Source organism: Coenobita brevimanus, chromosome 21 (assembly GCF_032717465.1).
Source record: "Coenobita brevimanus isolate Jiangsu-jjx chromosome 21, ASM3271746v2, whole genome shotgun sequence".
NCBI classification, from domain to species: domain Eukaryota; kingdom Metazoa; phylum Arthropoda; class Malacostraca; order Decapoda; family Coenobitidae; genus Coenobita; species Coenobita brevimanus.
This window is the reverse complement of record NC_136974.1, coordinates 16,417,288-16,433,254: the sequence shown is the minus strand read 5'-3', so window position 1 is coordinate 16,433,254 and position 15,967 is coordinate 16,417,288. Positions and strand designations below refer to the sequence as shown.

The window sequence follows — 15,967 nt, the reverse complement described above, 5'->3', positions numbered from 1 at the left end:
CGCATTTGAACGAGATATAAAGCGGATATGGTGGGTCACTGCATTATCGTGACATTAACTGAAATGTATGCCTTCGTTATAAACCAAAACATTAGTGTTTCTCCATGATGCGACTTGCTTGCTGTGTTTACTGTTTACCCTGGTAGGCGGTCATAAGAGCGATAATTTTTTAGTTATTCTATAGTGCTTTGGTCTGCACAGGACCAAAGTGCTGTGACTAACTCCATTAAGTCGATAAGAGTCGCATGGGTAATACGCTTGCCTTGGTACTTTGTAATATCTAACAGGGTTAATAGGAGTCAAAATGCATTTATATTGGTGTTTATGGCTGTGTGCGTGTGCGTATGCGTGTGTGTTATGGAGACTATGGCTAGGGAAGTGTCACAGTAAGTTAAAGAAAGGTGCTGAAAGTATCACTGTCTGAAAACACTGTATTTTTTACAGTAGCTAAGTTCATTATGAATATTTTAAAAGTAGGAAAAAATCAGTTCCCAAGGCCGGGATAAGGGATAGGCAGCTGTCTCCAAGGGCCGAGCTTTAGTTAAATGATTATGCAACAATATATTCTGAAAACATCCGCATCCGCATCCGCGAGGATGTCATAGTTTCACATCCGCATCTGCATCCGCTTCCGCAGTTTTTAGAAACGGACATCCACATCCGCATCCGCAAGATACAGAAACATGATATCCGCATTCACATCCGCATCCGCGGATGTTTAAATTCTGACATCCGATACATCCCTAAATTCTACACTTGACAAGCAGTGTTTTGGTGTATAGTACATTCGTGTACGCTTTTTGGTTTTGGAGTTATGGCTGATGAAACAAAGAAAGAAAACTGACATTTTTGCGGTTCGAATTTGCGACTCTACGAAGGCTAACAAGACTCTGCGAGTAGTTTTGCACTTGAATAACGAAGGTCTCTTAGTTCATAAGCTTAGGACTGGGTTTTGAGACCATTTTCGCGAAAATGCCTCTATACCCTATAGGACGGGACGCAAGTCGGAACCTGCGCCATTCCTACTTACGGAGTGTTGTCCCACTCCGTGATTAAGCTAAGGGTTCCAGATCACCTCTGTACAAAATACTGTATTACGTGCCTCGTGAGATTTTCACAGACTATGAACTAATGCGTTATCGTTCGTTTATTGATTTTTTTCCCCCACGTATATGGTTATGGTCAGACTCAAATATGAAGTCCGTTTGGGTGGGGCCCGCGCGGGGATTTCCCTCTCTACAGCTCTGCCAAACCTCCTCACTCTCTCTCTCTCTCTCTCTCTCTCTCTCTCTCTCCTTCTCAGTTGATTGAGAAAGTTTTTATATATTTATAAGTTTTGTTTTCTTCTATATTTTTTCGACCTTTTTTCTACACCACCACTGAGGTAAAAGTCTTGGCGCATTTTTTTTTTTTATAGAGGTTTCCCCAGTAGGCATAAGTCCTCTCTCTGACCTTTCTTCTAAAAAATACTTGTTCACATTGTAAATAAGTTCTTTCTCCCGACTGTGGAGCACACGAGAGCGAGTCGGAGTAGCTGCCACCGTGGGTGGGGATCAGGCAGGAAGTGACCGGTCACCTGTAGTCTGAGGTGGGTGTCCTTGACCTCTGGCAACGTTGGAAAGCGACGTTGTCACGTGGTGTGGAATTTATACAAATCATTGCTATTATCCTAAAAAGCGACACATTCATAGCACTATATAGCTTTATTTAATATATTTAATAAGTACAGAATATTTACCATACAATTTCAAATAGTAAATAGCTGACATATGACAGAGAGAGAGATAGGTACTGGGGTTGATGCGGCAGAGCTGTAGAGAGGGAAATCCCCTCTCGGGCCCCACCCAAACGGACTTCATATTTGAGTCTGACCATAGGTATTTCTTGTTTGTTCAGAAAAATATGATATTGGAATGTGTAACTACGTCAGTGTCTCGTTTTTGTGCAGTAAGTTGTCGATAACGCATCCTCTGCATATCTTACACGAAATTTAGTATTTCACTCTTGGCACCATAATAATCATGCAGTGCAAGAATTTTTACAGTAACTAGGTCACGTAGGCCTATCATTGTCCGAGTTCCATTCTAATGCAAATGCTCTCTTATCATCTCAATCCCCGGATTTAATAGATTATGCTTGCCCATCACGATATACTGTGATTTTAATGTCCTATATCTGTGGAGATAATAATAACTGAATTCGGAGTTTGCAATCTCCGTCATGGACTGTGATCCCAAAGCTTGAAACTCAAGAGACGAGTTTGTCTGCACAGATTAGTATCCATTTCTGTAATTTCTCCTCTGTAGCCTATCACATATCTGTAAATGAGAGGATGTGTCTGTGTCAGTAAACGCTAACTTGTCCACATCTCAACAACGTATGTTTTGGTAAAGGGGATGTGTCACTGCCAGTGCGAACGCTAGCCTGGCCACTTCTCTACTACCTATGCGTGGGTTGAGGGGATGTCTCACACCCAGAGCGACAGCTAGCCTGGCCACATTTCTACTACACATGCGTGGGTTGAGGGGATGTCTCACACCCAGAGCGACAGCTAGCCTGGCCACATCTCTACCACATATGCATCGGTGGAGAGACTTGTCAGTGCTAAATCACATGCCAATCTGGCCATGTCTCTGCCACATATGCATAGGTGAGGGAAAGTGATAGTGCCTGATTACTCCTTTACCTGGTCACATCTGTCGCAAACAAGTTCATGGGTTATCGCAGTATTGCACATATGAATTTCAGAAGGCTTAAGCTCAAAAGGACGGAGGACATATTCCTGCGCTGGCTCAGTTTGCGCCATGTCCTACATTTGGTGGCAATAGGCCCAGTAGGTTGCCCGTGAGTGCGCGTTTGCTCACGCAAGCACTCAAACATATATGCGCACACACACACACGCACACACACACACTGTGTGCAAAGCTACAAAAATGATGTAGAAACCACGTATGCTGAAATGGTGAAAGTAAAGAAAGACTTAGAAACAAGGGTGGAGGAAAAAAACATTAAAAAGGAAGTGAAAAGAATAATCCAAAACAATCCAAAGTTAGTCAGAGATTCAGTAGAAATATATAAATCAATAGTAATCACTGGTATAGAAGAGGAAGAAATTAAAAACAAAATCACTAGAGACAAAAAGGAGATGGCAAATGTAATGAGCTTACTGAAAGAAGTATCAGAGGAAATCTGTAGTAAAGACATAGAGGAACACAAAAGGTTAGGGAAATACGAGAAAAGCAAGACAAGACCTCTAAAGGTGACTTTCCAGAGTGTAAACACTGTGGAAGAGATACTAAAAAATGCAAAGAATCTTATGGAAAAAGAGGAGTTCAAAAATGTATGGATAAAAAGATGCCTAACACAAGAGGAACTGGAATTACTGAAAGAGAAAAGGGAGGAAGCAAAAACAAAAAATGAGGGAGGATCAGAAGAGGACAAGAAGAAATTTTTTTACAAAGTAATAGGATTGCAGGTACGAAAGTGGTACACAAACAGGATGGAAGAAAAAGGAGGAAGTTAGTAGAACCATGTCATGACAAGTATATAAACAAGATGATAAAGTTGATGTACTCAAATGTGGATCGAATGGTATCTAAATTACTAGAGATGAATGATTATGTCAGAGAAAATGAACCACAAATAATATGCCTAACTGAGACAAAAATAACACCAAGGATATCCAATGATATACTAAACTTAGAGGAATACAATACATGGAGAAGAGACAGAAATTTAAAAAAAGGAGGAGGAATTATAATATTAACTAAGAAAAATCTAAAAGTCAAGGAAATAAACCTAGATATACCATCACAAGTAGAACTGATTGCAGTAGAGATCGACACATCTGAAGGTAAAGTAATTGTAGCCAATTTGTATATGCCACCCAGATCAAACACATGGGAAAGAGACGAATATGAGGACCTGGCAGAGAGTACAATTTAGAGTATAAGATCCTTGCTACATAAAATGGAAGAGAAATCGGAAAGAATTATACTAACTGGGGACTTCAATACAAATATAAATTGGAATACTCTAGATATAAATAGCCAAGAAAGCTGTTGGGACCAAAAGCTCCTGGATCTCGTACAAGAGTTTTTCTTAACGCAACATGTGAAGGAAACCACTAGAAAAAGAGGACTTGATGTACCTTCAGTGCTAGATCTAATATTTGCTAGGCAAGAAAATGACATTGACAGTTTAATATATCACCCTCCACTCGGCAAAAGCGATCATGCAGTACTAAATTATAACTTCAGGATAGCATATGACATAGTAAACAGCAATGACAGTTACAAAAAGAGACTAAACTATAAAAAGGGAAATTATCAAGACCTAAAGAAGTATTTCTTAGAAGTTGATTGGGAAAATGAGCTTAGAGGACAAGATTTGAATGCTGTATATAAAAAAATTTTGTGAATTTTATGAAATAGGAGTCCAGAAGTACATCCCACAGCACAAAGAAGCAGGTAAGAAAATGCAGAAATGGTTCAATACAGAATGTAAAAAATCAAAAGAAAGAAGAGATTTGTTGTGGAATAGATACAGAAGACACAATATTGAAAGGGCGTATAATAATTACAAACAGGCAAGAAACGACTATACAAGAATAAGGAGGGAAGCCCATAAACAGTTTGAGGAGGATATAATAAATAAAAGTAGTGATCAACCAAAGCTGTTTTACAGCTACAGTATATCAGAAGCAAAACCAAAGTAAAAGATATAATACAATCCATCACGGACGAGGGAATCACTTATACACAAGAGAAAGATATTTGTGAAGCACTAAATAAGAATTTCCAATTAGTTTTTTACAGAAGAAAAAAATTTTGCGAGGGAATATGTGGAACACGCATGTCCACACATACTACCAGATATACAAATAGCAGAAAAAGTAATACAGGAGGAGTTAAGTAGATTAGACAGAGGAAAAGCAAGTGGTCCTGATGAAATTTCATGTTGGGTGTTACGAGAATGTGCAAAGGAGTTAAGTAAACCATTATTTTCAATTTTCAAGAAATCCTTGAGTCAAGGGAAACTACCTGATATTTGGAAAAAAGCAAATATAGTCCCCTTATTCAAGAAAGGAAATAGACAAAATCCTCTCAACTACCGACCAGTATCACTGACCAGTGTTGTAAGCAAGGTATTAGAAAAACTTATAAGAAAAGCTTGGGTAAATCATCTAGAAGAACACAGTATGATAACAGAAAGACAGTTTGGCTTCAGAAAAGGAAAATCATGTGTTACTAATCTGTTGAGCTACTATGACAGAGTAACAAACACAATACAGGAAAGGGAAGGATGGGTGGACAGTATCTATTTAGATTTCAAGAAAGCTTTTGACACAGTACCACACCAAAGACTTTTATGGAAGCTGTACCATCAAGGAGGAATTCGAGGCAAAGTGTTTTGTTGGATGCAAGACTTTCTCAAAAAAAGAGAAATGAGGACACTACTAAGAGGAAACTACTCATCATGGAAAGAAGTGACTAGTGGAGTACCACAGGGTTCGGTGCTGGCACCAATCATGTTTCTAGTGTACATAAATGATATAAACAGTAACACTGGAAATGAGAGCTATCTGAATATGTTTGCAGATGATGCAAAAATACAAAGGAGAATTACTAGCACAGACTCTTGTAGGGAGCTACAAGAAGAATTAAATAAACTTCATGAATGGAGTAGTACATGGCAAATGGAATTCAATGTGGACAAGTGTCATGTAATCAAGTTTGGTAAAAGTGGAAAAAGACCTGATTGGGATTATAAGTTAGGAAATAAAACCCTATACACATCAGAAAGAAAGACCTAGGTGTGATTATCAATAACAGACTATCTCCGGCTGACCACATCAGCGAGAAGGTACGGAACATGTATACACTGCTTGCAAATATGAGAATAGCATTCACATACATAAATGAAGACATGCTAAGAAGGATAATAACATCATTCATTAGACCAACCCTGGAATATGCATCAATAGTCTGGAGTCCTCATCTCAAAAAGCATATAGACAAGATTGAAAAAGTTCAAAGGGCCGCTACAAGATGGATACCAAGCTTAAGGGACCTAAGCAACGAAGAAAAACTAAATAAACTGAATCTACCAACACTACAGGAGAGAAGGAAAAGAGGTGACATGATAATGCTATATAAGTGCATATCAGGAAAGGAGAAAATAGACATAAATGATTACTTAAGATTAATTCAGGTGAGATAGGACTAGGTTATGGTTATTTGAAGTTAGGCTGGGAATAGTAATTTTCAGTGGATTTAAGTACGTTTTAGTAAGTTTCCGACATTAAGCTTGAGACAATATACGCGCTGCGAAAGGAAAACGTAGATAAAACAGGAAAATTATGTTAACAGAAAACACTAATTTACCAACATAAAACTTACTAGAATGAAGGAAATTGCCAGGAAGAAAAGGAACTAATTGGTAAGTTATTTCTGCTGCCTAAGGTAAGCTGGTGCCTTACCCACGTAACTAACGGAGTCTGAATTTATGTTCACTATTTGGTTATATAGTTTTAATCAATTTCTCTTCTTCACACATCCATTGCAGATGCACTTTTTCTCACTTAGTAAATAAGCAGTGGGGAGGAGGGGGACTGTCAAGCTCTTAACTCCATCCGTTTTCGCATCAGCATTAAGATTTGGCTAGATTAGGGTACGGTTGGGTAGATTAGGCTTATTTCATCTCAACGTAGATACAATAAAAGATATAAAGGAGTTGAAGACTCTCCCTCACCTTATTTACAAAGTATGTAAGTAGGTAAAACTGATTAGTTCAGTGTTGAGATTATTATTGTCCTTTAGTTGGGTGTGATTCCAAAAGTTTACTCCTTCACATTTTTCTAGGCATAGTATTTAGCTCTTCGGTACCAGAAAGTGTATATCAGTTTCGTTCCGCTAATCTAGAGTGGTTGCTTAGTCTTTGGCAGCAAATAAAGCAGCAGATGCATTATCCTTCCTCATCGAAGTGAAGGATACTGTAGAACCTTCGGTCAATTTGAAGATCATTTTCAAGAAATGCGGTGATTTAAAACTAGTTATTTTTTCGTTCTCATACAAAAGGTAACGCAAAGTGGCATGGCTTCAGAGCTTATCTCCTAAAGTTAAGCATGTAACTGGTTTCTCTCTCTCTCTCTCTCTCTCTCTCTCTCTCTCTCTTGAGCCACTGTTAATTCTCAATCCTTCTAATACCGTTTTGTATTCACTGCAGTTCAGCACAGTCCATGCATCCCTTTCCCATGACAGCGGGTGTGCAGCACCCACTTATCAACGCATTCTCACCTCTTTTCTAACTTTAATGCAAGAGTTACCAGTTCCCTGTTCTTCACCTACGGACTGCCCAGCAATGAAGCTGTCTTCCTAGTTATGTACTTCCTTCTAAAACCTCCATTCTTCTGGACGTATTGTTTACAGGCATCTCGAAATGAACGGATCTTGGCTATAGCTCTCCTTTGTTCAGCTTTTCCTACAAGAGACAAGTTTTTGCTAGTTTTCATTTACCAAAAAATCGCTATGCTACTGACGACCCACACTTATAACCCACACTCATTACCCACAGTCACTACCCCCACTGATTATCCCAACCCACTACTTTCCAAACACTCTTCTTCCACCTATTCTTACCTTTTGTCCTCTTCCCCCACGCACTCTTCCCCCATGCACTCCCCCACACACTCCTCCCCCACGCACTCCTCCCCCACGCACTCTTACCCCCACGCACTCTTACCCCCACGCACTTTCCCCCTCACGCGCTCTTCCTCCCACGTGCTCTTTTCCCCTATACACTCTTCCCTCCACGTGTTCTTTCCCCTCGCATTTTCCCCCTACTCGTTCTTCCATCCATGAACTACTTGCCTCAAGCTCTCATCCATCCATGTACTATTCCCCAGTGTCCCCTGTCCCCCACGCTCTCTTCTCCCATCGTGCTCTTCGCCCAATGCACTCGTCCCCAACGTGCTTTTCCCCCAGTACACTCTCCCCCCAGACGCGCTTTCCTCTCAACGTGCTTTCTTTCCAACGTGCTTTCTTTCCAACGCGCTTTCTTTTCAACGCGCTTTCTTCCCAAAGCACTTTCTTTCCAACGTGCTCTCCCCCCGACGCGCTTTCCCCCCGAAGTACTCTCCTCCCGATGAGCTCTCCCCCCAACGCACTCTCCCCCCAACGCACTCTCCCACAACGCACTCTCCCCGCAACGCACTCTTCCCTAACGCACTTTTCCCCCAAAGCGTTTTCCCCCCCAATGCATTCTCCCTCCAATGAGTTCTACCCCAACGCATTCTTCCCCCAACACAGTCTTCCCCCAACAAAGTCTTCCCCGAAGCATTTGCCCTATTCACATACCCCTTTCTCACTTCCGCATTTCATACCAGTCAGTATATTGACAACTGTAGACTGCAACTGAGGAGCCGGAGGGAAATTAGACTTGCAGGTCGTGTTCTAAGAGAGGAATGAGACTTAACAAAATTCGATTTTCTGCTTCAGTTGCACCTCGTGTAGTCAATAGGCATTCTCTTACAACCTTACTTCCTTTAATTCCAGGTTACATTATTTTTTTTTTTTTTAACTGAGTAAGAAGTCTTCCCCGGTAAGGTCAGACTCTTTATCAATAACTGTTTCATTGTCGAGACAACTCATGTATTCTCTTCAAGCCATTGTCAGACGATTATATTCAGTTGAGTGAGCCACTGGAACCTGAGTTGTGTAATATCGCTATTTATTCTCCCACTCCCCCATTTACTCTTTCTCCATTGACGCTCCTGTACACACCCCCACACATCGCCACTCATTATCCATCTTACAGGCCCTCAATGATGTGTGAACGCCTGCAGCGTGTGAGGAGGCTGGGAAGAGGCACGTTTGGTGAAGCATGGCTCGTCACCAGCTCATGCTCCGGCCGCAAGTATGTGCACTATTACTGACCTAATACCGCACTCTCCTATTTCATACCTCGTACTGGGTAATATTTTGGCCTTATCATACTCCGACCTTATACCTCATATGCTGCCTTATTCCTCATTTTGACCTTACGAATATACCTCCTAATCCCGCCTTATGTCTCATGCTGCCCTAATGCCTCATATTAACACTTTGTACTGTACCTCATTCTCCGACCTTATACCTTGGGCTTCCTTATGCAGTCATATTTTGTTCTTGTACAGCCACCCCAAGGAGTGATGGCAGGGTTTGAGATGTTTCGGTCACACTGCACTGCCAGTCTTTCAGTGAAAATTTAGTTAATATAAGATAAAATTTCTATCCCTTCATCATCCCATATCAAATAAAACACATAGTGTAGCACGCTCAAATTTGTTTAATGGATAACATGAGACTGATATATTAAGACTGAGACTTTATCCCAATCTGGTTGTGTAATGTACAGCATTACTCCGCGTGGCGCCCAGTATAACCCCCGTGTTCCTGATGTATTTACGTTCCAGGATTTGAAATACAGATGATCTAGTTTCGAAGGCCAGTCGTGGAAAATTCTTGTGAATGCAATACACTACCTGGTTTTTATATGCTGTGGTGGTGGTACAGCAACAGTCAAGATATCAAAACAATGAAAATTATTCTTAGTAAGAATGCCCACCCGAGGTAGCAGCTTGACCTTTCTGCCTCTTATTCCTCATCGTCCCCTGGGGTATAATAGTTATAGTTGTTTAATTCCCTGATGATGAAAACTTATTTTCTGTTGCATGGAGGTATGGCAGATTTTATCTTTGCCTTACACTAGTTAAAGAAGTAGGACCAAAACACGAGTTTACAAATTCTTGTAATACTAAGGCACATTTTTTTCTCTGGCTTTTACTATGTAATTTATTTCTCTTTAAATAAACCTCTGTCCTTCATAACTGAAAATACTGATTTGGCAGTTGTGAACAGTGATTTGTTTATGAACCTCTGCATGTTATTACTCTTGCCAATCGTTTAGACACTGAGGATACTAGGCTATGGCGCAAGTGTGACATTATCCAAGGAGCTCCGACTCGGCAAATTTTCGAGGTTCTTGTATTTTATTCACTGCTAGTCCTCTACCTAAGTCTTCTAGAGATTATTCTTAAGGAAAAAATCGTCAAATATTGTGTATTAACTGCATGTCTTTCAATAATAGTCGTCTCCATTCGTGCTTGTTGATGAGCCTTTAAAATAGCCTACGAACTTATCAAGCCTTTTTCCCGCTTCCCATCGTCGTTCATGGAGACAACCGAAGTGGAAATTGATGACTAAATTATTCACTAGTGTTCTAATAGAAATTATTATAAATGATGACTGATTTTATTGTTTATTGAGGCCCTTTTATTTTGTCTTAGGCTACTAAAAAGAACTGTTACTTGTTACCGTATTATATTTAATATCTGCATATTATTCCTGACCGTCCATGAGCAATAGTTCTGAAATTTCAGTTAGTTCCGTTTAGCATTTCCTGTTATTGTAAGTAAGGAAATACTTCATACAAAACTGAGATGTACGGGTACTTTGTCATTAACTACTGTTTAATTACAATTTTACAAAATATGTTTCATAACGTAGGGATATGAGTTTGTGCATTATCACTGACCGAAATCTATCTTCTGGATAGTCTGCCTTCTTGGGGCGACTGTACCTCATACCCAAGCCTTATACTTCGCACTCCCTCATACCTCCTGGTGTCCTTGCTCCTCATACTCAGACCTTATACTTCATATTTCAACCTTATGCCTTATATTTTAGCCTTATGCTACCTTCAAGCCTCATGCCTCATGTTTTGGTCTTATTCATCATGCTTACACTCAGCCGTATGCTTATGTTGTATTTCGTAATATCCGTCATATACCTTTTCTATACACTACATAATTATCCACTCTTTTGGCCGCGAGCATGTAGGGTACACCTATCTCATGCTGAAGCCAAAATACGTGTTATATTTTTCATACTCGTACTGAACCTCGTCATAGCCTCATGCTCATACTCAGCATCTTTCATTTACACTTGCACATTTTCCATTCTTCTCCGGCCGCAGGTAAGTGCATACATCATTATGGTTTTTCATGAAATTTTTCATTTTCATGCATACTCATTCATAATTTGTCTTCCATATTCTTAATTATAATGTTCTCGATGGTACACTCAGCAAAGTTCTCGACCACCAAGGCAGTACAGATTAATGACGCACTACAACTTCTTAGAATGGTAGGTATACCTAGTTACGATGTGACCATTTCTTAAATGATAGCTATTGCTAGCCTTCATATTGTTAATTTAAGGATGAAATGAAGCATTTAACTTTGAGAGGACTTTACATATGCATATGAAATAACAGTTAGATTGTTATATGCACATCGATAAATGCATTTATTAGATTAAAATAGCTTGTCACGTTGGAAATTAGCCAATGAAAATACAGCATAAGAATGAGAAAGAAGTTATAATTAGTTACAGTAAATGATACAAGACTCGGATTTCTGGGATGTTCGGCATGGAAAGAACCATGTAATCCAGCTAGACTAGACTGCGAGTTGGTTGACTCAATTCCTTGAAAACTTAACAATGTAATCAGAGCAGTGGGTTGATACAAAATATACTGAATCCATTGGCAAATTGTTGTGAACTTATCCAAAAAAATATTTAGATGAATGAAAGCAACACCTTTAACTACAGTATTTAAAACCCCCTGGGCTGGTCGGGGAGCCATATTTTAAATTTCGGGTACAATTGGTAATTCAATCAATCATATTGGCAACATCAGATCGAGTGCCTCGTGAAAAGACTCGGCACCGTAGCACCTTCGTCATCTTCCCAGACAAAATAAGGTATTATGGTTGATGAACGTTATGTTAGGCCTAAGATGGTTAGGTATACGAGGTTTGTTTATAAATTATCCGACCTTAGGCACTAAAAAATAAATAAATAAATAAATAGCTAACCTGTTTTGCTAGGATACTACTCCCCCTCAAAGTAGGCCTCTTCTGACTTGACACACGTAGCCCATCATTCTTTCTACTACCTGAAACATTAATTTTTCAACGTAGGTTTTCGGCATCTCCTGCAGGTGCTTTATCGCATTCGTCAAGATCTTTTCTCTTGAATGAATGTTGCTCAAGACATGTTGGAGTGTGCAAATCGCGATCAAGTCTTTGTGAAGTTTTATCACTGGAAATGACACTTGGGTGGACGGGTATGACCAAGAAACCAAAGCACAGTCGTCCCAGTGGAAGCATGCAGGGTCGCCACGGCCAAAAAAAACACATGATGCATGACGCCACTACCGTGGTGTCGTGCATCACGAATACGCGCCAGAAGCTCAGACTGTCAACAAACATTACTACCTCGACGTTATCCAAAGTCTTCGTGACGCAGCTTGGCGGAAGAAACTAGACCTTTGGAAAGCAGCAAGTTGGATGGTGCACCATGACAACGCCCCTGCCCATTCTTCTCAACTGGTTCAGAAATTTTTGGCCATGCACAACATCCCACAGGTCTGGCAGGCTCCCTAGTCACCAGACATGGCTCTTTGTGACTTCTGGTTATTCCCCAATCTCAAAACTCCGCTGAAGGGTTCCCGATTTGAGACGAGAGGAGAGATCATGACGAATGCGACGAAACACCTGCAGGAGATGCCGAATACCAACTTTGAAAAATGTTACAGACAGTGAAAAGAACGCAGGGCTAGGTGTGTCAAGTCAGAGGAGGCTTACTTTGAGGGGGATTAATGTACTAGCTGAACTGGTTAGTTATTTACCGTACTTATTTTGGCCTAAAGTAGGACACTTTCTGAACAGACCTCGTGGGTTGGTTTCATGACAAAACACGGCTTCTCTTATTATTTTTTGGTCTTATTAGCAGAACTGTTTCATCTATTCCCGTGCGAAGGCGCGACTTTGCCGAATCATTTCTCACCGCACTCACTCCGACGGTGCCAACATGACTGGATGACAAAGTGTACCCAAAGATAAAAAAAAAGAACACGCCCGGGTCAAAGCTACAAATGCTGCGTGCGGGTGACGTCCACCAAAACAGGAAAAAATAGTCTGATTGGAAGTTTTGGATAAAATGTAGTTTAGCTGGAACAGACAGACAGACAGACACAGAGAAATTCCCAGTATGATGAATTCGTTCTAGGAGATAAAATTTCTACATTCACCAGGTCATTGCAGATTACATAGTAGCGAAGGTGTGCTACAGAGTGTAAACGTGTGATGAGGTCATGAACAGGGAGAGGATGGAGTCAATGACGTAGTTGGTGATAACCGGCACCACTGAAGTAACAAAGAAATTTTCTTGTAATCATACAACATATACAATCTGATTCTCGTCTTAGATGATATTATAATACTTCTTTCGAATTAAGATAAGCTAGGCTACTTTTTCTTCTCCATTTTACCTGTCGTCATCCTGGTGTGCAATGCTGCAGCAGAAAACGACCCAGTAATATCGGCCACAGCATCCTAGTGAAAGTGTAATTAAATTTTAACTTAGTGTCGGACATTGGACGATGGGCAGCGAACCAGTTTAGAAGGTTAGTGTACTGCCTCTTTTTCTCACGCTGCGGTCAGCCATCTGTTACGATTATTCTGACTTAAAATGATATGTTATTAATATTAAACGGCGGTCTGGCGAAACCTAACTAGTAAAGGAAAAAAATAACTCAGTTCTGGTTATAAGATACCATGTTTACCCTTATAATCGGTGTTCGTCGCCTTTTAAAGTCTGAAGCTACGGTTATTCCTTAATTTGCAGTACTTCAGATGAGATGAATAAGTAGGCTTCATACAGCATCAAGGGACACGGGTGTCTGTCATGTACTGTACATTGCCTGACCAGACGGATCGGATAAATAATTGTGAAGCGAAGTCTAAATATGCCACCAAAAAGAAATTAATTGTTCAGTGTCCTCAGTGTTATTGTGCGTTTGAATAATATAAAAGAAGAGCACACAATGAAAAGAAAAAAAAATCTAAAGGCACAAAAGTGTATGCTACCAGACTATTGGGGATTTGGACTGACGTCATAAACTTGGACTGGTCACCTTGTTGAAAGGGAATTAATGCAAATACTGAAATCATAATGCATTGAGTCTCCGACTAAATATGTTTTCGTCATGTCAGAAGTCAGCTACACATTTAAGAACCGGTTCAGAGCTTTAACATGTAGAAGGTGAATTTCAACGAGAAGGTGCATAATGCAGGAAAAATTAAAATATTGAAGTGACTGGATTGTGTATCCTTGGATTTGTTACCTAAACGATCGTCATCTAATAATCTCAGCAAGCCCCTTAAATCGCCGATGATCGCAGAAAGTTACAGGAGTCTTAATGCTTACAGTCAGATGGCTTTTGGTTGTGTTAGACATACAGTAACAACCACTTACTGGAGAATGTGTAGTAAAGGCAAAAGCAAGTTAGCCTTCATTACCTGTCGGTAATCCATCATCCCTGATTTCGAATGTCTTTCATCAGCCTGCAGTACTCATAAACTGTTTCAGTCGATCGCATTTGCCATGACAACCTTGTGTATTGCAGTAAGTTACCATTTTTCTGGATTCCTCTATCCATGACAAGATTTCAGGTTTCATGACGTCACAAAACTGCTGGTACTCCTAAAAATCCCTTTGTGAACCGCTGACTAAAAGTAGAGCCGAAGCTTATGCTACTGATGTAACCTTACCTGCTGTGTTAAAACAAGGTGTCTCAGTATAATTTTGAGGTCTCTCAGTCCTAGACTTCATCTTGTATACCTCTCGAGTTAAGATGTTTCGAGGGTCTTTTTAAATGTACAACCATGATCTAAAGTTTGCTAACAGTCCTTTGGCAGCATTGTGTTCTGCATTCTTTTCTCATTCCGCCCCAAACGTATGAGACTAACCTTCCTTTTCATACACATTTTTTTGACTCTCATTACTGTCATATGAAAGCAGCTCATATAACACCTTTCATTGCCATAACCCGTACAGAAGTGTCGGCGAACTTTGCTCATTATTTTACCTGCTAAATTAGGCCTTGAACTTTACCATTCATCATCCACAGTAAACGTACATGCTAAATTACAGTAGACCGAGAACCCCCCCATTCCCCACCTGCTGTGGCGTACCTGCTAAATTTAGCCCCTCTGGTGTAGCTACTAAATAAGACCAAGGTCCCACCCAGTCACCAGCTGATGTGCTAAACCTGCTAATGCTTAATTAGGCCAACAGCTAAGCCATTTCCTTATAATTATTCCCCTTGTCAGATCACACGCCCTCTAAATCCAGTGTTTATGAACCAATGGAGCATCAGCAAAATCAGCCTACTCTAACCTACATCAGTCGGTCATCATTAAGAGAAAACCATCGTATTGAGGAAATTCTCGTATCTTTGATCGAATGATCTGGTCACCTGATGGATCAAATTAGCAGCCTAGAATATGGAGGCCAGTTGTTTATCAATTATGAAAAGATGTTGACTCAGTCAACGGGAAACTTCACACGCAATGATCATTAAAATACTATTAGACAAAACCAGATCTTATATGACTGATAATTTAGCTTTAGAATACAACGATTATTGTGCACTTATTGCCCGTGATCCATCAAAAAGGCAAGCAACAACATTTGTTCGCAACCGATGCGAGTTTTTGTATGAAAAGGGATCATATCTTTCAGAGTTAACTTCATTTTTTAAAAATACACACCACTTGGTGAGGAATGTAAGTTTAATGCAGACTGAAATATAAATCATCTACATTTAAAAGTGTAGCGTAGAAAATGACTTTGAAATAAGTGTTGCCAGACAGACAGGTTTCTTTGTAGATCTAAGGCTTTTAAGGTTCGTTTCTGATAGTCAGATATTGCCTATGAAATGGGCATAACCTACTAGTTTTTAGCTGTCACCAAATTGGTAGAACTGGGAGTTAGATGCATTTTGAAATGGGAAGGGGGGGAGTCGGGGGGGTTCTTTGACTTTTGAGTATACAGACGTCGGAATAAGTTCGTTTCCT

General features: G+C 40.1%; 1 protein-coding gene across 1 annotated transcript in view; it reads left to right on the top strand.

Moving 5' to 3' along the window:
• The first annotated feature begins 8,824 nt into the window (after positions 1-8,824).
• Positions 8,825-15,967, top strand: part of LOC145392108 (serine/threonine-protein kinase Nek3-like) — a 68,603-nt gene continuing 61,460 nt past the window's right edge. Inside the window, exon 1 of the mRNA XM_080266562.1 lies at positions 8,825-8,916. Coding sequence (XP_080122688.1) covers positions 8,825-8,916 — 92 coding nt within the window. The remainder of the gene's footprint in view (positions 8,917-15,967) is intronic.